The 23,706-nt window shown below is 47.6% G+C and overlaps 1 protein-coding gene across 2 annotated transcripts in view; it reads left to right on the top strand.

Annotated features, from left to right (window-relative positions):
* The window catches only part of LOC136577196 (guanylate-binding protein 1-like), a 29,991-nt gene extending 24,412 nt beyond the window's left edge, over positions 1-5,579 (top strand). For both annotated transcript variants that reach the window (XM_066576995.1, XM_066576996.1), the window contains exons 10-11: positions 1,938-2,131; positions 5,085-5,579. In XM_066576995.1, the coding sequence (XP_066433092.1) occupies positions 1,938-2,131; positions 5,085-5,318 (428 nt within the window). In that variant the 3' untranslated portion in view covers positions 5,319-5,579. The remainder of the gene's footprint in view (positions 1-1,937; positions 2,132-5,084) is intronic.
* Positions 5,580-23,706: the final 18,127 nt, after the last annotated feature.

The following is a 23,706-nucleotide window of genomic DNA, read 5'->3' as shown; positions in this document are numbered from 1 at the left end:
AACGAACTGGTTCTCAATGCACTTTGTATAATGCACACAAGACATCTCAGTCATTGAAGACCGTTACAAAAGGAAGTACAATCCGAATATGATGGATCTTATAGAGGGAAAGTAATGTTTCTTTCAGGAGGAAGTCAGGATCCAGGCGTCATTTTCCACCAAAAACAGTCAAATAGTCTCATTGTCAAAACCCATGGAGGATCTAGTATCCAGTTGTACTGCCTCTAGCTTGGCTGCAAGATGTGATACCAGGGGGGCATGGAGCCTCTAGCACCCGGTTGTACCACCTCTAGCTTGGATATAACATGTATAATCACACATCCACCGGTCCTAACACCTAACTGTTTGGTCAGAACAGCCCAGGTGGGGGCAATACCTCGATATGACCATCCAGCTTCTCACATCCCAATAATCCCACTGTAGGTGTAACTGTCTTAAACTAATAAAAAGAGCAGTACTTACACGTCCTCAGCCACGGGGATCTAGCGCCTTTGCCCCGCTGTCCTACTGGTGATTGTTGTAGAAGATGACATCACAGGAAGTCACCTACATCTAATGAGAGGCTGAAGCGTCACCACCCATTCTCCTGGCATCAGCCGCTTGCATTCTGGGTGCCATGATGCCAGGAGTTCATTACGGAGACGCTGCAGCCCCTGATTAGCTACAGTGGTCTAGTGACTTCCTGTGATGTCATCCTCTATAACAATCTCCAGGAGGACGTTGGGGCAATGGCGCCAGATCCCTGCAGCTGAGGATGGGTAAGTACTGCCCTTTTTCTTATTTTAAAAGGTGTGAACCAAGATTTCAAGTTATCCCCTATCCAGAGGATATCTAAGTTGCTGATTGGTGGTGACCCCCGCAGATCTGTCCCCTTCTGCCTGTCACTGTACGAGTCACTTCTTCCCCACAGTGATGTTAGAATGAATGGAGTGCTGGCCTAGAATGCCTGGTTGGTGCTCCATTTATTTCAATGGGGTTTGCCGCTTGCGTATCTCAATAGTCCCATAAAAGTCAATGGAGCACCAGGGTGTTTGCGTGACCAGCGCTGCATTCAGTCTCCTTACTGCAAGGAGTGCAGAAACCTAGCAGTGAGGAGGACAGGGGTTATGGGACTCCATTCTTGAGATCGGCAGTGGTCTTGGGGTGAGACCCCCACCAATCAGCACGTTATCCCCTATCTTATGGACAGGGGATAACTTTTAATCTTGGAAATTCCTTTAAGAAAGCTACAGCTATAGCAGTAATGCTGTCTGGTAACCAGACAACACCTTTTAGGCAAACTCCTCCCCAGTTTGACATGTGACCACTGTTTTTGTATCTTAACAGTGGGCCACACTGGCTGACATCTTGGGCTCCCCCAGAAGTCTGTAGCAAACTGCATAACGGAAATATTGATACACACTAATAAAATGCGGGTGTTAGTTTATCATTTTGGCCAAGACGTATAAGCTGACGGGCCGACGGCAAGGCCACACCACGTCCGTCAGAACCTACACTTTCTTACTGTAAAGTAAATTAAAATCACAGAGGTGAGGGGGGACACAAAAACATGTCAACCATGTACTGTGCTGACCTGATGAAGTGCTCAGGAGGGACATTTCTACTGATAGTAACAGCTCTTATTTATAGACCTCACTCCAATCTTATGTTCGAATTTACAATTTCTCTTATTCAGCTCATTGTTTATCCTCTTCCAATGATCTGGGTCTTCACATAATACTGTTCTGTAGATCCAGAATTAGCAGGCATGTATTCAGGTCTATTATGGCTTCACACAACCTCTGACCAGCTAAAGGTTCTGGAGAGAATGTCCATTAAATGTGCATATTGTACAGAAACATATGCAGTTTGTATCAGAAGGGAGGAACATAAAAGTCGGACAATGCTTCAACCTACTTCAGGTGAAACCTTCTTATCCATGATTCTTCCTTCTGCAGAGGAGATGGCTAAGAAAAAAGTTCAAGAGATGGAACAAAAAGCGCGTGAAGAAGTAGTATCTCAGCAGAAGCAGAAGTCTGAGGAACTGCAAATGTCATTAGAGAAGAACGTAATGGGCTTGCTTGAAAAAATGAATGAAGAAAGAAAATATATGCAACATGAACTACAGCGGGTGATTGCGGAAAAGAACAGGGTAAGTCCAGGCAGGCCCCTTCATCAAACTAATGAACTTGCCAAATAAGTATTGAAGTTTCATTGTATTATGGGGCGTATGATTGTTAGGCATTTGTTTTCATTACCTCTTCACCTCTTTAGTTTCCCTGCCTATATAACTAACAAAAAGGAGAAGATCAGGGGTGGGAGGTATCAGGCCTTGGACTTCACCAACTCTAAAGCTGACTGTACACATGGATATTCTCCAAGGTCTGTAGAGTAATGTGCTAAAACACAGCTAGTGAAAACTCTGGTGTTGGACCATGTTGTACCAAGGTTGTGAAGGGTCTCATACGAGACACCTCGCTAATGAAACTAGGAAGAGGAGATAGTAGAAGCACCACAAGTTATGTTTTCCTGTAGAGGAGCTGCTGAGCTGCCCCAGGACCTTCTGGAAATCTTATCCAAGTAACTATATTGTCTTTGTGCCTCACGTACAGTGTAACGGCTGTAGGGTGGAGTAAGGTTCCTCAGAGTCTCCATTCTCCCCCTTTTTCTATAATAGACCCTGGAAGACTATATTTACACCACCAAAGTCTCTATTTACACCACATTCTTTTGAATCTCACATTACTCTTACACTAATTTCACGCCACTTTCCTCTAAGAACCCGTTCACCCCACATTCCCATAAGACTGTTTACACCACGTTCCTCTAAATCTATTCACATCATTTTCCTTTAAAATCAGTTCCCACCACGTTCCCATAAGACCCCATTCACACCACGTTCCCATAAGACCCCACTCACATCACGTTCCCATAAGACCCCATTCACTCCACGTTCCCTTAAGACCCCACTCACACCACGTTCCTGAAGCAGGTGGTGGTGTTATGTATGGCGCAGCGGTACATTTTTTTAAAAGCAAACTTTACTAAACGAACTGGTAATTAGGTGCTTTTACTACATAAGAGGTCATGAATAATTAAATGTTGCATAATTAACCAGACATCACCTTTTTAACATATCTCTATCTCAGTATTCTGCGACATATGAGTTAAATACATCGTAGGTGCAGGGGTACATTTTTCTCTTTTCTCGGATTGCTCCACAACCAACATTGTACCCCACATTATTGAATGTCCGCTGCAAGCCAACATCACAGCCTAATGCAGATGCCAGAGTACTCCCCTTAATGTTGGAGGTCTGCGTCACTGAGGTCTCAAACGCACCCGAGGTGCGAACATTCTCGCATAGACTTTTATCTCACATTACTGTCTCTCATCTGCACATAGCGCTGCTATACCTGAAATGTCCTGTCCCCCGTTACAATAAACTCTGCATCATAAATCAGTACACATCACACTGCTCACTAACCGTACCTGACATCACTCACTAACATAACGCCCATTGTGTGAACCTCTTAAAATTACAGCCCCTAACATCACTACGAGGAGATACTTCCGCAGTCCCAAGCTGTTTGTCACTGTCTCTATAGTGTGCAACACTAAGGCCTCATGTCCACGGGGAAAATCAGGCCCGCTACGGATTCTACATGGAGAATCTGCAGCGGGTCCCTCCTGCCCCGCGGACATGAGCGCTGAAAATAGGAATTTAAAAGAATTTACTCATCCGGAGCGGGCGGGGAAAGTCTTCTCTTCCTCACGGCCGGATCTTCTTTTTCGTCCGGCGGATGAACTCGTCACACCGGCGGCACGTCGCCGGCACGTCGCCGACTTGCCGCGCGCATGCGCCGGGCACATCCGCCGAGCCGAAGCAAGAAAGATCCGGCCGTGAGGAAGAGAAGACCTTCCCCGCTCGCTCCGGATGAGTAAATTCTTTTAAATTCCTATTTTAGGTCTCCCGCGGATCCGGACGGCTTCCATAGGCTTCAATAGAAGCCCGCGGGAGCCGTCCCCGCGGGAGACCCGCATGAAAATGGAGCATGGTCCAGATTTTTTCATGCTCCATTTTTTTTAAAATCACTTTTATTGACCATCCGCGGGTATTTATCTACCTCGCGGGTGGTCAATGCATCCCTATGGGGTGCGGATCCGCAGGCAGGAGAAGAGTTAAAATCTGCTGCGGATTTTAATTCTTCTTTTGCCCGTGGACATGAGCCCTAACTGTCATGTTGAACCGGACTTTCATATTTCGTAGTTTTCTAGTGTCTCACTGGATCATGATGCCATCGTAGACTTCAGGGACAAAGTCCCAAGTGGAAAGGGAGTCTCCCTCTCCTTCCACATGGTCTGTACACTGTGGTCCCTGGATCATTGGGCCTTCCATTGCCCCCATTTCAGCATGCTGTGCTCCTTGCCTGGGGACAGTAGTCAGCTCACACTTTTCATTGGTCATTGCCACGTGCTCTGCTGGTTGGCCCCTATACACACTCTGTTTAGGGCTCCCCTGATGCTTACACAGTCATTGCTGCCACTCTCTCCTAGTTTTGCCTGCTCCTGCTATGATGCAAGTCAGAGCCTTTTATATATGCCCCCTATCATGAACTCAAAAAGCCCTGCGCTTGGCGTTGGGGGGAGGGTCTGGGTCTAAGCCCTCACTATTCCCTATGGAGGGGCTGGATCTTCGTAGCTATATCACCGCCACCTTACTGGTGGAGGCGGAGCATCCATGTAAAGCCTCTAAGAGGCTCAGGAAAAATAGCGCTGCCCATGATATTCCAACGTGGCGCCAATGTGCGCCTCTTCTGCTTCCCTCACTGGCAGTGGCTATGGCCAGTGGAGAGGGAACGGCCAACACTGCGCCACAGCGCTGTCCTGAACGATGCTGCCAAGCACCAGTCTCGTGCCTCCCACCGCTCCCCCTAACGTCCAGGTACCGGACCGAAGGAGGTGGGGAGAAGCATCACCATCGGCTGTTCTTCTGTAAGACCCTGTTCACACAACGTTCTCATAAGACCCCATTCCTACCAGGTTTTGTTCAACATGCATTGTATATATAACCATATGCTAATCCGTTCTCGTTGTTTATTCAGGAACGGGAATGCTACGAGAGACAAGGATTTCAAAGACAGGCCAATATGTACCAAGCACAGATCGAAGACTGCCAGACGGAGAAGGAGCAATTGCAGGAGCCCAGTTGGTATGAGCCCATTGTGGACAAATTCAAGACGGTGGCCTGCAATGTGTTCCCTACGATTCTTGAGCTTGGAGCAAATATTCTAAAGACTAAAGTCGTCAAGAAGTGGGAAAGTTACAAGAAGGAATAAACCTTGTAGATACTTGGAAGAAAATGCTTTACTTCTACAGGTTATGACGTCAGATAGCTGCTTCTTTAACTCCTGTCTCCAGACTTAGGGCTTTTACACAGTAGCGTTTTTGTTTTCGCTGGAGATCTGCTGCGTTTTTTTTTCCAAGTGTCAATGGGACTTTCTAATGTTAAAAACACAACGCAAGTTTGCCTTTTTGCGGTTTTTGTGCGTTATTAAAAATATTAAAAATGATATTAAAAATAAAAAAAATATGCCAGAAATGCAGATCTTGTTAATCGTCCCTCTAGAAAAAATTGAGTGCTAAAAAATTTTATCTGTTCCCAAAAATGGGATAAATGAAGATCAGATCTCATCCCACAAGATTAACTGAAATCTGATAATAAATGAAAATCTGTTATTCAATTGCTCCTCTGAGCCACCGCCGAGCCATGCTTCTGCTTTCTGTTCCTTTTCCACTATCCCTAACACCTTGGAGGTCCCTGCATGTGGTCCTTATGATGGAAATGACCTAGACTCTGACACGCTCATACTATTATGTTGGCAAGAGGACTAAGTTCTACCTTATTGGGGACTGCACTAGGATCAGATCTCCCCAGTGATATATACAATCAGAACCTGGATTTTCCCGACCCCTGGGCCATTATTCGGATGTATTAATGTTTGTAGGTTCATTCAGTGTTTGGTTCCAGCTACCCAGAGGGATACTCACCTTCAGTCCCTACTGGTTAGTGTAGTGTGCCCTTATGTCTGCATGTTTTTAACACATCTAAGAATAAAATTAGGTTTTTATTAGAGATGAGCGAGCATGCTTGTTCGAGCAGTAGCATACTCGACAGTGCTCGTTACTTGAGCGAACACCATGCGGTGCTCGAGAAAATTTCATCCTCTCCTCCCCGCATGTTTAGCGCCATTTTTTAGCCAATAAACTTGCAGGGAAGGCTTTGGCACATCCTACTGTAATGTGCCAACCCTGTGCACATCTATAGCAGTGACTGGCTGGCCAGATCGGGTGACCTACGAGCATAAAAACTCAAGTCACCTGAGGCTCGCCTCACACGCATGCTGCATTAGCTGAGGGACAGAGCTGCTGTAGGTTAGAGGTTGCGGTTAGGCAGGGATCCTTGTTCCAAGAACCCAACAGTCCTTTCTAGGACTACAACGCCTCTCAGTGCGTGCATCAGCAGTTTGGCTGGCTGGGAGCAGTAGTGTGCACAAAGTATTCTCAAGCATCCCGGCTGTATACTGCATACTGTTACCTGTTTTATGTAGTATACTGCTAGTGGTGTACAGAGACTAGATGAGAAGTAACAAAGCTCCAATCATTTTTCATTTTTTAATTTTTTTGGGGAACTCAAAGCGTAGGGTATATACCCGTGTGTGGGTGCTGTCAATCCACGGTATCTAACAACAGTATACACTGTTCATTGTGTATATTATGGGGCTCAAAGCATACACTATATACCCCTGTGTGCGTCCTGTCAATCCACGCTATATAACAATAGTATACACTGTTCAGTGTGTATATTATGGGGCTCATAGCGTACGCTATATACCCGTGTGTGCGTCCTGTCAATCCACGCTATCCAACAACAGTATACACTGTTCATTGTGTATATTTTGAGGTTCAAAGCGTACGCTTTATACCCCTGTGTGGGTCCTGTCACTCCCCGGTATCTAACAACAGTATACACTGTTTAAATTTTTTATTTTTTTGGGGGGGGGGCTCAAAGCATACGCTATATACCCGTCTGTGGGTCCTGTCAATCCACACTATCTAACAACACTTTACGCAGTTTACAGTGTCTATTTTTGGGTTAAAGTGAAAGCAAAATACCTCACAGTTTGCGTAGCATTTTGACCAAGTACATTATCCAACATGATGAAGACTAAGGGTAAGGGTAGAGGTCGAGGACGTGGGCATCCGAGTGAGGGTGTAGGGAGAGGCCGAGGTCCTGGGCAGGGTGAAACAGTGCCTGCTGCTGAGGGATTAGTAGAGCGCCGCGTATCTACACTCCCTAGCTTCATCTCACATTTTGCAGGTCCGTGTGGTAGACCATTATTAACCCCTTCCCGCTCCAGGGCGTAAGTTTACGTCCTGGCAGCGGGGTACTTCCCGCAACAGGGCATAAACTTACGTCCTGGGGATAGCGCGAGATCACTTATGATCTCGCGCTATCCCGCGGCGGGAGCCAGCTGTCGGTCACAGCCGGCCTTCCACTGCAACAGCGGGGGTGCATCGGAGATGCGCCCCCGCTGTTAACCCCTTCCCTGCAGCGATCTATGTAGATCGCGGCCTGGGAAGGGTTCACAGAGGGAGCGCGCTCCCTCTGTGAAGTTACTGGGCTCTCGCAATATAATCACAGAGAGCCCGGCCTGTTGCCATGGCAACAGGACACCAGACACTGGCGTCCTGTAGTGCCATAGCCTGTGATCTCTGTATAAGCGATAAGGCATGGCAGGGCAGTAGCCCTGCCATGCCTTATCACAGCAATCATTCGTGCTGTGCTGCAAGTCCCTCAGAGGGATTCACATTGTGTAAAAAAAAAAGATTAAAAAATGAATGAAAAAGAAAAATATAAAAAAAAGTTAAAAAAACCCTTTTTTTTTTTTTTTTTTTCATATTAGCATAAAAAAGGTAAAAAAAAAATTAAAACCCCACATATTTGGTATTGTCACGTCCGTAACGATGTGTACAATAAGTTGCACATGCTTTTGACTGTGCACGGAAAAAAGCGTTAAAAAAAACGCTAGAAAACTGATGTCAACTGCTAATTTTTTAGCATTTTTGCCTCCCTAAAAACGCAATAAAGGGGATAAAAAACGACTGTACCCCAAAATGGTACCAATAAAAACTACAGCTCGTCTCACAAATAATAAGCCTTCATAGAGCTCCGTACATAAAAACATAAAAAAGTTACAGGACTTTGAATGCCGCGATTTAGAAAAAAAAGATTTCCAAAAAAAGAGTTTTTATTGCAGAAAAGTGGGAAAACCTAAAAAAAAGTAAGAATTTTGGTATAGTTGTAATCGTACCGACCCGCAGAAAAAAATGGATTGTGTCATTTATGCTGCATAATTAACGTTGTAAAAAAAAAACAAAAATCTATTGCAGAATTGATGTGTTTTCTCTCCCTGCTATCATAAAAAAAATAATAAAAGTTTTACAATATAGTCTATGCATCCAAAAGTGGCACCGATAAAAACTACAGTTCCCACGCAAAAAACAAGCCCTTATACGGCCGCATCAACGGAAAAATAAAAAAGTTATGACTTTTGAAAAATGGAGAAGAAAATCCGCCAAGAATCATTGCGTCCTTAAGCCCAAAATAGGCCATGTCATGAAGGGGTTAATTACCTGTGGGTGCCCAATGATTCCCTAAGGGTGCAGATCATGTGTGCAGGAGACCTGCGCGGTTTTTAAAATTACGTTTTTGCCGTGGACATGAGGTCCAAGAGTTCTAAATTGATGGAAGCATTCCTGGCAGGCAGTTCGGTGTGAAGAGAATCATGTGGGACTTCATGGGATCACTTTCTTTTGGCTTGCCTCTTGTAAGTGAGTTCCGGAGCATCCCTACACACAGATCAGCAGTAATCCGCAAGCATTGCTTCATTCCAATGGCCCTGATATCTTTGTTCCATTTCAGAAATATCCTGGTGGAATCTTTCATCACTGACAGCTCCACAACTAGGAGGGAAAAAGTCTAGGTGGGATGGAGAAAATGGATATTAAGGGGCATGTTGCATCCGAGTTGATGGTATTTTTCAGAAGTCCTGTCACCAACTGAGTGCAGTTATCATCTGTTTTGTTGCCTAAGAATCCTTGAATAACTTCCCTTAAGGCTTGCCAAGCTTCCTTTTCTTTTCCCTCCTAAACTTGGTCAAACGTTCCATCTTTTACAAGTTGTCGAATTTGTGGGCCAACAAAAATACCTTCCTTAACCTTTGCATCACTCAATCTAGGAAATCTGTCTCTTAAGTACTTAAATGCCTGTCCTTCCTGGTTCATACCTTTGACAACATTTTCATTAAACCCAGCTTTATATAAAGGGGTGGAAGAAGAACATCTTTTGGGTCCACGAGAGGCTCGGCAATGACATTTTTCTCGATAGAGTCAAGATTTCTAGCAGGACAGACACTTGAATGTAATGTGATTTCCTGTCCCTACTGTCCCACATACATAAGAAGCAACAGTATTTAGTGACCCCAGTTGTATTCCTAAGAGTACAGCGATGACTTTTAGATCCCCACAGATTTTCCACTTGTGTTCAGCATATTTGATTGATTTGAGGAGGGCTGTCATGTTTGCATAAGTCTTCTTCATGTGACCAACAGGAACAGAATGAAGACGGTTCCGTTGTGAAGTAATACAGCTTTCAGACTAAGCTTGGAGGAGTCTATGAAGAGCCTCCATTTACTTGGATCATGGTTCAAATTCAAATATTTCATCAAGCCATTAACATCACAGCAAACAACCTGATTGTTTTTCTTCTCAAAAAAAGGAAGCAGACCCCCCTGATCTCTGTACTGTGAGACCCTGACATCACGTTGGAGAAGATTCAAATGCTGTAGTCTTGACCCTAGAAGTTCTGCCTTCTCCTTTGACAAGTCAAGCTCTCAAATGAGATCACTCAATTCCGCTTGACTCAGCCTGTGTGGTGTATCATCTTTTACCTCAAAGGCCGGGTCATGGGATGTGGAAGGCTTGTTGGGTTCTTCTATTTCCACACTTTCTTCATTTTTTACTTCAAGCTCATAATGTTGGGGTGGAGTAGGAACTGGTAAACTATCTGAATGTCGAATAGCAGATGGAAGATTCGGGTATTGAAAAGTTCCTGTTTTCTTCATTGACAATCCTGCCTTTATAGGTGGAGTCAAGCAGAAATAGCCCTCATCTGTTTGGTTTTTAGGCTTCAGCCAAACCATAGGCACAGCAAAAGCCAGAGATCGTTTATTATTTTTCATTCATTCTCATAGTTGAACAAGAGTTGCAACATATATGTGGAGCCCATGACTTATCCTGGTCCCCTACCTTCATACCATAAGAATGATGATAGGCAGTCTTCACAAGAGGCATCAGATTGTGTTTCTGTGACGAAAATGTTATTTCACCACAAATGTAACAAAAATTATTCACTAAATTTACACATTTTTTGTGGCATTTTGTGGCATTCTCCAAAACCAGAAATTCTGAAAAAAAAGAAAAACAGAAACAACATGAAACTCAGTCCTAGCAACATTTATTATGTTTATAACCTACAAACATACGGAGAACATTGTGTTATGTCAGTTCAGAGGTGTGACAACTCCCCCCCCCCCCAAAAAAAAAGAAATTCCCACAAAATAAAAAAGTAAACTCTTTGAGCCCAAAACAAAATCATCATTGGGCAGTGTTATATTTCACTACTGCTGAGCCACTGTTAACCCTTTCCAATCCACTGTCTGACATCTAAAGACATTATGATTTAAGGCTGTACAGCTCCGATGTATGAAGACATCCGTCGGGGTTCTCTTACTGTATATTGTCAGCCTCTCTGCTGTTGGAGCCTATCCAACGTGTCACCTCATGCAGTACTGGCTTTAGCCAGCAGATAGCACCGTTTTATAACGGCAGAAAAAGAGTAAGCCCCCTAGGAAAACCAGGATACAAATTGGATTGGAAAGGGTTAAAAGAAAAAAGACACAATGGCTGAAGTAATGTGCATTGAACCATTAAAAATTCATTTCCCCTATTTTAAATGCACACTATTATATTACTGACCTGGTATTTCTAGCTAAGCTTTAGGAAGGGACATTTTCTTCCTCTAAAGAGGAATCCTAATCCAGATTTATCTTCACCAAATCCCTAGCCTAGTAAGATTTTGGAAAGCTGCTGCAAGTGTGGGGTGCCTGTGATTAGCCATCAAATAAGCATCTTCATACTGTATATACAGTGACATGGGCTAACTGTCTTGGTTCCTTTTTTGCCAGCTTTACGGCTCAGTTACACGGGTGTTTTAATGTGCATTTTTTCACGCGTAGAAAAAAAATTAGTACTAGATAGAACCAATGCTTTTCAATGGCAGCAGTCATGTGCAAATTTTACATGCGGAAAGATGCCTACGGCGAAATTTATAGGACACCGTTTCTGAAATCGCAGGTAACTGTGGCATCAGTGTTTTTTGATTGTGAAACCCTTAGATGTGACAGCACACCCCATTGAATTCATGAATGGGTGAGTGCTGCCTCTGATTGGCTGAGTGCAGGGACCAATCACAGGCAGCTCTCAGCTGTCATTCAATAGCTGAGAGCTGCCTCTGATTGGTCACAGTGCTCAGCCAATCAGAGGCAGCCCTTTCAGCAGGTGGGGATTTTAAATCTCCACCTGCTAAAAATCACTTTACAGCAGTGCAGGAGAAGACCCAGCTGGACGTGCCTGAGCCCCGGCAGCTCCTTAGAGGTGAGTATATATTTTTTTTTATTTTTCACACATTTCAGAGATGTTTTTTTTAGGGAAGGGCTTATATTTAAGGCCCTTCCCCGAAAATCAATGCCGGGCTTGCCGGCAGCCCATTGCTTTCAATGGAGCTGGCTGTAGGGCCAGCTCCATTGAATTCAATGGGAAAACATTGCGGTCCTCTGCCACAGCTGTGAGAGCAGTGACAGAGGATTTATTCATCCATTTCTTCAATGAAGAAATCCTCTGCAGACTAGGACTACAGGTGTCCAAACAATCTTAGGGAAGCAGAGCCACACAATAGACTTACTTGCAAACACAGATCAGAGTGGAAACCAGCTGAACATGACTGATCACAAGTTACAGGACACAGAACTAACATGAGTGCTCACCCTAGGGAACCCAGCCAGACTGACCAGGAGCTGGGTTTATATGTGAGCACAGAACCAGGAGATTGGCTAGCAGGAAGTACCACACCCAGCCAGCTCAATTAACCCTCAACCACCTGACTGTGCTGCCAGGAGTACATAGTACAACAAAACCCCAGCAGCACACGTAACACATATACTACAAAGATCATTCTCCTCTGCCACAGCTGTAACAGCTGTGGCAGAGAAGAACGATGTTCGCCCATTGAATTCAATGGAGCCGGCAATACAGCCGGCTCCATTGAAAGCAATGGACTGTCGGCGAGCGCGGGATGAATTTTCGGGAAGGGCTTAAAAATATAAGCCCTTCCCTGAAAATCATCCAAAAATGTGAATAAAAAATATATATATACTCACTAGAGATGAGCGAACGTACTCGTCCGAGCTTGATATTCGTGCGAATATTAGGGTGTTCGGGATGCTCGTTACTCGTAACGAGCACCACGTGGTGTTCTGGTTACTTTCAGTTTCCTCTCTGAGACGTTAGCGCGCTTTTCTGGCCAATTGAAAGACAGGGAAGGCATTACAACTTCCCCCTGTGACGTTCAAGCCCTATACCACCCCCCTGCAGTGAGTGGCTGGGAAGATCAGATGTCACCCGAGTATAAAAGTCGGCCCCTCCCGCGGCTCGCCACACATGCCTTGTGAGTTAGCTGAGGGAAAGTACTATCGTGCTGGTGCTGCTGTAGGGAGAGCGTTAGGAGTCAGTGTAGGCTTCAAGAACCCCAAAGGTCCTTCTTAGGGCCACATCTACCTGTGTGCAGGCTGCTGCTAGCAGTGTTTTTTTTTTTTTTTTTCTCAAAATCGGCAGTGCAGAGCATTGCACCCGGCATTAGGGACAGAAGTGGTGCATAGGCAGGGAGAATGTTAGGAGTGAGTGTAGCCTTCAAGAACCTCAACGGTCCTTTCTAGGGCCAAATTTAAGCATGTGCAGTACTGTGCTGGCTGCTGTTAGCAGTGTTGCATATTTTTTTTTCTCAAAATCGCCTCTGCAGAGCATTGCACCCTCCATTGATACTGCAGGGAAAGAATTGTGTAGGCAGGGCCACAACACAGTTATTGTTCATTGAATATACGCAGTGGGTCCTTCCCTTTGCAAAAAAGGAAAAGAAATTATATTTGGCCTGCCTGTGTCAGTCCTAAGGTCTCCGTGTACGTGTGTGCTGCGTGGACAACGTACAAAAATCAGACGCAACCAGCTACGGTTTACTGCAGGCTTGCGCCATTCTCTTTCCTGACTGGCAAATACCTGCTCTGCTAGAGTTAATAACTCTGCTACACTAAAGTTGTGTGTCACTTTTTCAGGGCCACACTACAGTTCTAAAAGTTATTGTTCATTGAATATACGCAGTGGGTCCTTCCCTTTGCAAAAAAGCGAAAACATTATATTTGGCCTGCAGGCTTGCGCCAATTTATTTCCTGCCTGGGAAATCAAATCACTGGTAATACAGCATGCTGAGGGGTAGGGGTAAGCCTAAAGGACGTGGACGTGGACGTGGCCGAGGACGCGTAGGCCCAAGTGAGGGTGTGGGCACAGGCCGAGCTCCTGATCCAGGTGTGTCGCAGCCGACTGCTGCGCGATTAGGAGAGAGGCACGTTTCTGGCGTCCCCACATTCATCGCCCAATTAATGGGTCCACGCGGGAGACGTTTATTAGAAAATGAGCAGTGTGAGCAGGTCCTGTCCTGGATGGCAGAAAGTGCTTCGAGCAACCTATCGTCCAGCCACAGTTCTGCGCCGTCCACTGCTGCAAATCCGAATCCTCTGTCTGCTGCTCCTCCTTCCTCCCAGCCTCCTCACTCCACTACAATGACACATGCTCAGGAGCGGGAACACTCCCAGGAACTGTTCTCGGGCCCCTGCTCAGATTGGGCAGCAGTGGTTCCTCTCCCACCAGAGGAGTTTATCGTCACTGATGCCCAACCATTCGAAAGTTCCCGGGGTCCGGGGGAAGAGGCTGGGGACTTCCGCCAACTGTCTCAAGACGTTTCTGTGGGTGAGGAGGACGATGACGATGAGACACAGTTGTCTTGCAGTGAGGTAGTAGTAAGGGCAGTAAGTCCAAGGGAGCAGCGCACAGAGAATTCGGAGGAAGAGCAGCAGGACGATGAGGTGACTGACCCCACCTGGTGTGCAACGCCTACTCAGGACAGGTCTTCAGAGGGGGAGGCAAGGGCATCAGCAGGGCAGGTTGCAAGAGGCAGTGCGGTGGCCAGGGGTAGAGGCAGGGCCAGACCGAATAATCCACCAAGTGTTTCCCAAAGCACACCCTCGCGCCATGCCACCCTGCAGAGGCCGAGGTGCTCTAAGGTCTGGCAGTTTTTCACAGAGACGCCTGACGACCGACGAACAGTGGTGTGCAACCTTTGTCGCGCCAAGATCAGCCGGGGAGCCACCACCAACAGCCTCACCACCACCAGCATGCGCAGACATATGATGGCCAAGCACCCCACAAGGTGGGACGAAGGCCGTTCACCGCCTCCGGTTTGCACCGCTGCCTCTCCCCCTGTGCCCCAACCTGCCACTGAGATCCAACCTCCCTCTCAGGACACAGGCACAACCGTCTCATGGCCTGCACCCACACCCTCACCTCCGCTGTCCTCGGCCCCATCCAGCAATGTCTCGCACCGCACAGTCCAGCCGTCGCTAGCGCAAGTGTTGGAGCGCAAGCGCAAGTACGCCGCCACGCACCCGCACGCTCAATCGTTAACCGTCCACATAGCCAAATTATCAGCCTTGAGATGCTGCCGTATAGGGTTGTGGAAACTGAGTCCTTCAAAGCTATGATGGCGGCGGCAGCCCCGCGCTACTCAGTTCCCAGTCGCCACTACTTTTCCCGATGTGCCGTCCCAGCCCTGCACAACCACGTCTCGCGCAACATTGTACGCGCCCTCACCAATGCGGTTAGTGGCAAGGTCCACTTAACTACGGACACGTGGACAAGCACAGGCGGGCAGGGCCACTACATCTCCCTGACGGCACATTGGGTGAATTTAGTGGAGGCTGGGACAGAGTCAGAGCCTGGGACCGCTCACGTCCTACCCACCCCCAGAATTGCGGGCCCCAGCTCGGTGGTGGTATCTGCGGCGGTGTATGCTTCTTCCACTAAAGCACCCTCCTCCTCCTCCTCAACCTCTGTCTCGCAATCTAGATGTGTCAGCAGCAGCAGGACGTCGCCAGCAGTCGGTGTCACGTGGCGTGGCAGCACAGCGGTGGGCAAGCGTCAGCAGGCCGTGCTGAAACTACTCAGCTTAGGAGATAGGAGGCACACGGCCCACGAACTGCTGCAGGGTCTGACACAGCAGACCGACCGTTGGCTTGCGCCGCTGAGCCTCCAACTGGGCATGGTCGTGTGTGACAACGGCCGTAACCTGGTGGCGGCTCTGCAGCTCGGCAGCCTCACGCACGTGCCATGCCTGGCCCACGTCTTTAATTTGGTGGTTCAGCGCTTTCTGAAAAGCTACCCACGCTTGTCAGACCTGCTCGTAAAGGTGCGCCGGCTCTGCGCACATTTCCGCAAGTCCCACACGGACGCTGCCACCCTGCGCACCCTGCAACATCGCTTTAATCTGCCAGTGCACCGACTGCTGTGCGACGTGCCCACACGGTGGAACTCTACGCTCCACATGTTGACTAGGCTCTATGAGCAGCGTAGAGCTATAGTGGAATACCAACTGCAACATGGGCGGCGCAGTGGGAGTCAGCCTCCTCAATTCTTTTCAGAAGAGTGGGCCTGGTTGGCAGACATCTGCCAGGTCCTTCGAAACTTTGATCAGTCTACCCAGATGGTGAGTGGCGATGCTGCAATCATTAGCGTCACCATTCCTCTGCTATGCATCTTGAGAAGTTCCCTGCAAACCATAAAGGCAGCCGCTTTGCGCTCGGAAACAGAGCCGGGGGAAGACAGTATGTCGCTGGATAGTCAGAGCACCCTCCTGTCTATATCTCAGCGCGTTCAGGAGGAGGAGGAGGAGGATGAGGAGGATGAGGAGGAGGGGGAAGAGACAGCTTGGCCCACTGCTGACGGTACCCATGCTGCTTGCCTGTCATCATTTCAGCGTGTATGGCCTGAGGAGGAGGAGGAGGAGGATCCTGAAAGTGATCTTCCTAGTGCGGACAGCCATGTGTTGCGTACTGGTACCCTGGCACACATGGCTGACTTCATGTTAGGATGCCTTTCTCGTGACCCTCGCATTCAACGCATTCTGGCCACTAAGGATTACTGGGTGTACACACTGCTCGACCCACGCTATAAGGAGAACCTTCCCAGTCTCATTCCCGAAGAGGAAAGGGGTTCGAGAGTGTTGCAATACCACAGGACCCTGGCGGACAAGCTGATGGTAAAATTCCCATCCGACAGCGCTAGTGGCAGAAGGCGCAGTTCCGAGGGCCAGGTAGCAGGGGAGGTGCGTAGATCGAGCAGCATGTACAGCCCAGACAGTGCAACAGTCTTTAAGGGCCTGGCCAGCTTTATGGCTCCCCAGCAAGACTGTGTCACCGCTCCCCAGTCAAGGCTGAGTCGGCGGGAGCACTGTAAAAGGATGGTGAGGGAGTACGTAGCCGATCGCACGACCATCCTCGGTGACGCCTCTGCCCCCTATAACTACTGGGTGTCGAAGCTGGACACGTGGCCTGAACTTGCGCTGTATGCCCTGGAGGTGCTTGCTTGTCCTGCGGCTAGCGTCTTGTCGGAGAGGGTGTTTAGTGCGGCTGGGGGAATCATCACAGATAAGCGTACCCGCCTGTCAACCGACAGTGCCGACAGGCTAACACTCATCAAGATGAACAAAGCCTGGATTTCCCCAGACTTCTCTTCTCCACCAGCGGACAGCAGCGATACGTAAGCAATACGTAGGCTGCACCCGCGGATGGAAGCTACGTTCTCTCTCACCATCCAAAACGGGGACATTTCTGCTTCATCAATCTGTGTCTAATATTCCTCCTCCTCCTCCTGCTCCTCCTCCAGAAACCTCACGTAATCACGCCGAACGGGCAATTTTTCTTAGGGCCACAAGGCTCACTCATCTAATTTTTCGAAACAATTTTTATATGTTTCAATGCTCTTAAAAGCGTTGAAACTTTAACTTGAACCAATTTTTCGTTAAACTGGGCTGCCTCCAGGCCTAGTTACCACTTAAGCCACATTAACCAAAGTGATTAATGGGTTTCACCTGCCATCTTGGTTGGGCATGGCCAATTTTTACTGAGGTACATTAGTACTGTTGGTACACCAATTTTTTTGGGCCCTCACCTACAGTGTAATCATAGCAATTTGTATGTTCTTCGCCTGCACTCATGGTACAGAAGTGTGTGTGGGGTTGGCCTACACTTTAGCTACATAAATGTAACTTGGGCCTTGGCTATACTGCAGCTACTGAAATGGAACTAAGACTGCGCTCCCACTATACTGCTGCTTCGGAATTGTTACTGGGGCCTGTCTTGAGTGCTACTATTGCTGACATGGAACGAAGACTGCGCTCCCGCTATAATGCTGCTAGTGATATGTTAGTGGGGCCTGTCCTAATGCTACGGCTGAAATGTTACGAATTCTGGGCTCTGCCTATACCGCTGCTAATGGTATGTCTCTGGGGTGTGGAAACAGAGGCTTCCCAAAGACATGATGGCGGCGAGGCCATTTCCCACCAACGCGGTTACTGTTAAGGTGCATATAACCACGGACACGTGGAGAGGACACGTAGTGCCTCAAAAACATCCCCCTCCTCCTCCAACAGGGAAAATATTCTTGACAAATGCCTTTGCATTGGTTCGTCTGGTGGCAGTCCAAGAATTTCACCTTTACCGACACAACAAGAGAGCCCCCACACCATCCCCCCGCCACGGCCCACTTAATCCTGGCCACATTCCGAAAACCAACAAAATAAAACCGCGCTACTAGGTCCGCAGTCACCACCACATTACCACCAACGCGGTTACTGTTAAGGCGCATATAACCACGGACACGTGGAGAGGACACGTAATGCCTCAAAAACATCCCCCTCCTCCTCCAACAGGGAAAACATTCTTGCCAAATGCCTTTGCATTGGTTCGTCTGGTGGCAGTCCAAGAATTTCACCTTTACCGACACTACAAGAGAGCCCCCCCACCATCCCCCCGCCACGGCCCACTTAATCCTGGCCACATTCCGAAAACCAACAAAATAAAACCGCGCTACTAGGTCCGCAGTCACCACCACATTACCACCAACGCGGTTACTGTTAAGGTACATATTACCAGTCTGACTGGGGCATGCAGACACCTTGACAGAATGAATAGTGTGTGGCACATAGGTTCCCCATTGCTATGCCCACGTGTGCAGCTCCTGATGGCGGTGGCACATGATTCTATTTCTCATTGCTTCTGTACAGCATTGTGGGCTATCGCCCCACCACTTTTAAAGAGGGTCGCTGCCTAGCCGTGCCAACCCCTCTGCAGTGTGTGCCTGCGGTTCCTCCTCATGGCAGACGCACTTCTAAATAGACATGAGGGTGGTGTGGCATGAGGGCAGCTGAAGACTGCGCAGGGACACTTTGGTGTGCGCTGTGGGGGGGAGGGGGGGCGGTTGGTCAGCATGTAACCCAGGAGAAGTGGCAGTGGAGTGTCATGCAGGCAGTGATTGTGCTTTGTTGGAGGTAGTGTGGTGCTTAGCTAAGGTATGCATTGCTAATGAGGGCTTTTGTGATTGCAAAAGCTTACTTCGAGTTGGTGCAGACGCTTACAGTCTTAGGGCGCCCACCCACTGGCGATTTTTTTTCCTTTGCGTTTTGCGTTTTTTCTCAAGAGCAATTAGTTTTGAATGTACTCCTGTCCACTGGCGTTTTTTTTTTCAGTCCGTTGCAATTTTTAACATAGGAACTGTCAGTTGCATGTATGTCCTTATTTTTCTCTTAATGCACCCATGAAGGTCAATGTAAATTAACGGAAAAAGCCGCGAAAAACGCGCGGAAAACGCTGCGTTTTTCACGCACAAAAATCGCAAACGCCAGTGGGTGGGCACCCTCACCTTCAGACACACTTCAGTGAACGCCATCAGCTCAGTCTCCTGAGCAGACTTCCTGGAGGGAGTGGTTTTCTGTCTAATTACCTTATTATTAGTTACCTCTACATATTCTGTTTTTCTTCCCCATTATCATGGTACCCAGTGACCTATTAATGAAAAACTCTAAATCTGCATTGGCAGTGGGAAATTCAATAATATTTTTGAGTCCCTAAGTTTCATTTTCTATTAACTCTAAGCAATCGTGTAATTGCATTTGATGTTCCATGTTTTCTCTCCCCCCCCCCCCCCCCTTCCTGAATTCAGTGGAAGTAATGAAACTGGATTCAGGACACATCTTCTAATTGTGATATGTGAGGGCACTATTTTGGGAGAGACAGACAGTAATAGAGAGGTTGCAATGGGCTGGAATCTTGAGGTATCCATTTTCTGTAATACCTCACCAATCCCAGGAAAATGTGCAGTTCTTGGGGTTTTCTGGGTAGCAGGATAGCCTGAACTGCCTGAATTTTGTCAGAAGTAAGGTGCCAAGTGCCCTGTGAAATGCAATGGCCGAGGAACACAACCATTGACAAAACTGAAGATTGGACTTGGATGCCTTGCGGTCATTCTCAGTGAGAAAGTATAACAGACTGATAGTCACCTCTAAACACTGATCAATAGTGTCACAACACAAGAGCAAATCATCAACATATTGAAGCAGTAAGGTGCTGAGATATTTTGACACCCAGCTTTGCAAAACTGTTTGTAGAATATCAGAGTATTGCCTTGGGGAGTTTGCTGATCCCTGCGGCAATATACACTTACCAACAATATTGCTAATAAGAGCTGGGCATTCTCTTTAGTGCTGCACTGAAGAACCATTTGTGAGATCAATGCATGTCAGAACAAAGGTCCTACTCACCGAGGTTTTGTGCCAGTCTGGTATCTGTCATCAAGAGACCCCTGCAATCCAGACTATCACTCCCCAGATGTATTCAGTGTCCAAGGAGATCGTTTGGAGGGTCATCAGGAGGGGCCCATCCCAAGGCTGTGGGCATAAGGGGTTTTCTCTGAGGTCGACCATCGCAATGTGGAGAGGCGGCCCGACCAAAGGTGCTGAGGACAAGAGGCAAGTCGCCCGCTCCACCAATGCATCCCCGCGGCTCAACTCTGGTCAGCTCTCCTAATGACACGCCAAGGTTCCCAGGTCTGCAGGAATCTGTCATGTGTTCCATTGGACCAACTCGAAAGTTCCTCTAAGTTTGTTAACATTTCGACTCTGGACCTCCAAAGAGCTAACGTAGGAGGGTCGTTCTGTTTCCACATCGCTGGGATAAGAGATTTAGCTGTGTCAATCAGGAGAGCAGCCAGCCTGTGCTTGCTCGGGTGGAAGGCAGGGGTAGGTCTCCACAGGAAGACCACATCCCGGGAGAGCGCCAAGTCAGGCAAGAGCTTTTTCATCTCTTCGGCCAGAGCCCTCCAAAAAGGGGATATGATAGGACAGTCCCACCAGATATGCAGGTAAGATCCCGTGGACCTCCCACATCTCCAACACACATCCTCCTCCACTAGTTTGTGGTCATGCAGCCACTGCGGAGTTCTGTACCACCGCGCCAGGAGCTTATAGTGTGACTCCTGGGCGGTGACACATGCGGAGTGCCCAAAGGCTGTCTTTAAAATCAATTTGGTCTCGTCTCGCTTTCTGATAAGGTAATGTGTAGCTCTTTCTCCCAGGAGATGAGGAAGGCAGGTTTCGTACAAGTAGGGCGGGGTATAAACTTCTTGCGGATGAGAGAGATTTTCCTCAAAGAGGGATTGGAGAGGTTGCCAATTGCAGTTTCGAAAGGGGTGAGTGGCCTAGAGGGGCCGCGAGTTTTCCGGAACTCGTTTAGGACTCTCACCAGATGAGTCGATATCAGGAAGGGAAGGGAGCGATCAGGGAGGAGGTCCTCCATGGTAGTGAGGGGTGCCTCCTGGTTGAGGTCAAATATATCTTGGAAGCGTTTTCCGGAAAGCATCCTCCAAACTCTTGTCGAGCAGGAATCTAGTGAGAGGTTCATGTATTTATATAAGGCGGACAAGGGTGTACAAGGGGAGGAGGCGGAGCCAAGGTCTTCCCCAAGGTGTCCCAGGATTCCATCGCTCCCTCTAAGAGGGGATTTTTTTTGCGATCTCTACCACCCTTTCTCCCCGGGAACCAGAGGTCCTCTAATAGAGAGGGGCCGTAGGATCCCTTTGCTAGGCGCTGAATTAGTGGATCCCTGTTTGGATGTGTTAGTTCTATCCAATGGTTCAGTAGGGTGGCAAGGTAAAATTCCCATGTGCAGGGGAGATCCACTCCTCCTTCCGTGCGCTTCCTGATCAGCAGGCCATAGGCCAGTCTAGGTTTCTTTCCCATCCAGAGATATCTGGAGAAGGTTGAGCGAATCGTTTTAAAGACGCTGGATGGGAGAGATATAGGGAGGAGCCCCATCTTGTAGAGGATTATGGGAATAATATAGGATTTTAGGATGTTCTTCTGACCTAGCCACGAAATAAAGGGGAGATCGTAGGCACGTAGTAGCTTCCTAATTTTGGCTAGGATGGGAAGAAAATTTGTCGCAAACAAATCTTCCGCCCTCTTAGTAATCTTTATACCCAGGAAATCAATTGCCGAATCGGACCACGCAAAAGGTGATGCTTTTTTGATAGCGTTGAGACGGTTGATGGGGATGGACACGTTTAAGGCAACAGACTTGGTAAAATTAATTTTAAAATTAGAGAGGTCTCCGAATCTCTCCAGCATAGAGGAAAAGCGAGGAAGTCCCTCTTCAGGGTTAGTAATAAGAAAGATAATATCGTCGGCGTAAGCCGCCGCCGAGAGAGTATCATTCTCAATTCTTAGTCCTTGTATGATAGGATCTAATCTGATCTTTTGGAGGAATGGCTCCAGGGCCAGTATAAAGAGCGTGGGAGAAAGGGGACACCCCTGCCTAGTGCCGTTCTTTATGTCAAATGGTGGGCAGAGAGAGTTATTGATCTTGAGGCTTGCATGGGGCATAGCGTAGAGAGAGAGAATCGCCAACACGAATTTGGGGGGAATGTTGAAATGCAGCAGGACTTGTTCCATATATAGCCAATTCACCCGATCAAACGCCTTTTCGGCATCTGTACCTACTAAGGCGAGTGGTATATTGTGCTTTTGGGAGAATCTAGCCGCATATAGGAGTCTTAAGCAATTGTCTCTCCCCTCCCTACCCTGCACAAAGCCCGTTTGCTCTGGGTTGACCAAATTAGTGACATGTTTCTCTAGGCGTTTTGTTAAAATTTTGGCCCATAATTTCATGTCGAAATTAATCAGGGAGATGGGGCAGTAACTCCCACAGGATTCGGGATCTTTATTTTCTTTATGCACAAGGGTAATGTGCGCTTCTTGCGCTTGTCTAGGCAGAGGGGTCCCATTCAAGAGTGAGTTATAGAGCTCGGTTAATCTTGGGATAAGAGAGGTATTCAATGCCTTATAATACACAAGGGAAAGGCCATCTGGGCCCGGGCTCTTGCCAGGGGGAGATGAGTTTAGGAGGTCCTCTACCTCTTGTGGAGTGATCGGAGACAAGAAGGGTGCGGTATCATCCTCTTGAATTTTGGGGAGGTTTAGGTCTTTGAGAAAGTGGTCAATTTGTTTTTTTATACTAGAGCTGTTTTCAGGGGTGAGTGGGTCTCTGAGGTTATAAAGACGGGAGTAGAAAATTTGAAATTCTTTAGCTATCTCAGGAGTAGATGTGACTCTATGGCCCGTAGGAGATTTGATGGCCTTTATGAGATTTCTTGTTTGAGTTTTTTTAATAAGGGACGATCCAAATTTGCTACCCTTGTTTCCTTGGGCGTAAGAGATATGTTTAAGATTAGAGATGAGCGAACACCAAAATGTTCGGGTGTTCGTTATTCGAAACGAACTTCCCGCGATGTTCGAGGGTTCGTTTCGAATAACGAACCCCATTGAAGTCAATGGGCGACCAGAGCATTTTTGTATTTCGCCGATGCTCGCTAAGGTTTTCATGTGTGAAAATCGGGGCAATTCAAGAAAGTGATGGGAATGACACAGAAACGGATAGGGCAGGCGAGGGGCTACATGTTGGGCTGCATCTCAAGTTCACAGGTCCCACTATTAAGCCACAATACCGGCAAGAGTGGGCCCCCCCCCCCTCCCAACAACTTTTACTTCTGAAAAGCCCTCATTAGCATGGCATACCTTTGCTAAGCACCACACTAGCTACAACAAAGCACAATCACTGCCTGGATGACACTCCGCTGCCACTTCTCCTGGGTTACATGCTGCCCAACCGCCCCCCCTCCCCCCCACAGCGCACACCAAAGTGTCCCTGCGCAGCCTTCAGCTGCCCTCATGCCACGCCACACTCATGTCTATTTAGAAGTGCGTCTGCCATGAGGAGGAACCGCAGGCACACACTGCAGAGGGTTGGCACGGCTAGGCAGCGACCCTCTTTAAAAGGGGCGGGGCGATAGCCCACAATGCTGTACAGAAGCAATGAGAAATATAATCCTGTG

Source organism: Eleutherodactylus coqui, chromosome 8 (assembly GCF_035609145.1).
Source record: "Eleutherodactylus coqui strain aEleCoq1 chromosome 8, aEleCoq1.hap1, whole genome shotgun sequence".
Classification (NCBI taxonomy): Eukaryota; Metazoa; Chordata; class Amphibia; order Anura; family Eleutherodactylidae; genus Eleutherodactylus; species Eleutherodactylus coqui.
This window is presented reverse-complemented; position numbering and strand designations above follow the sequence as displayed.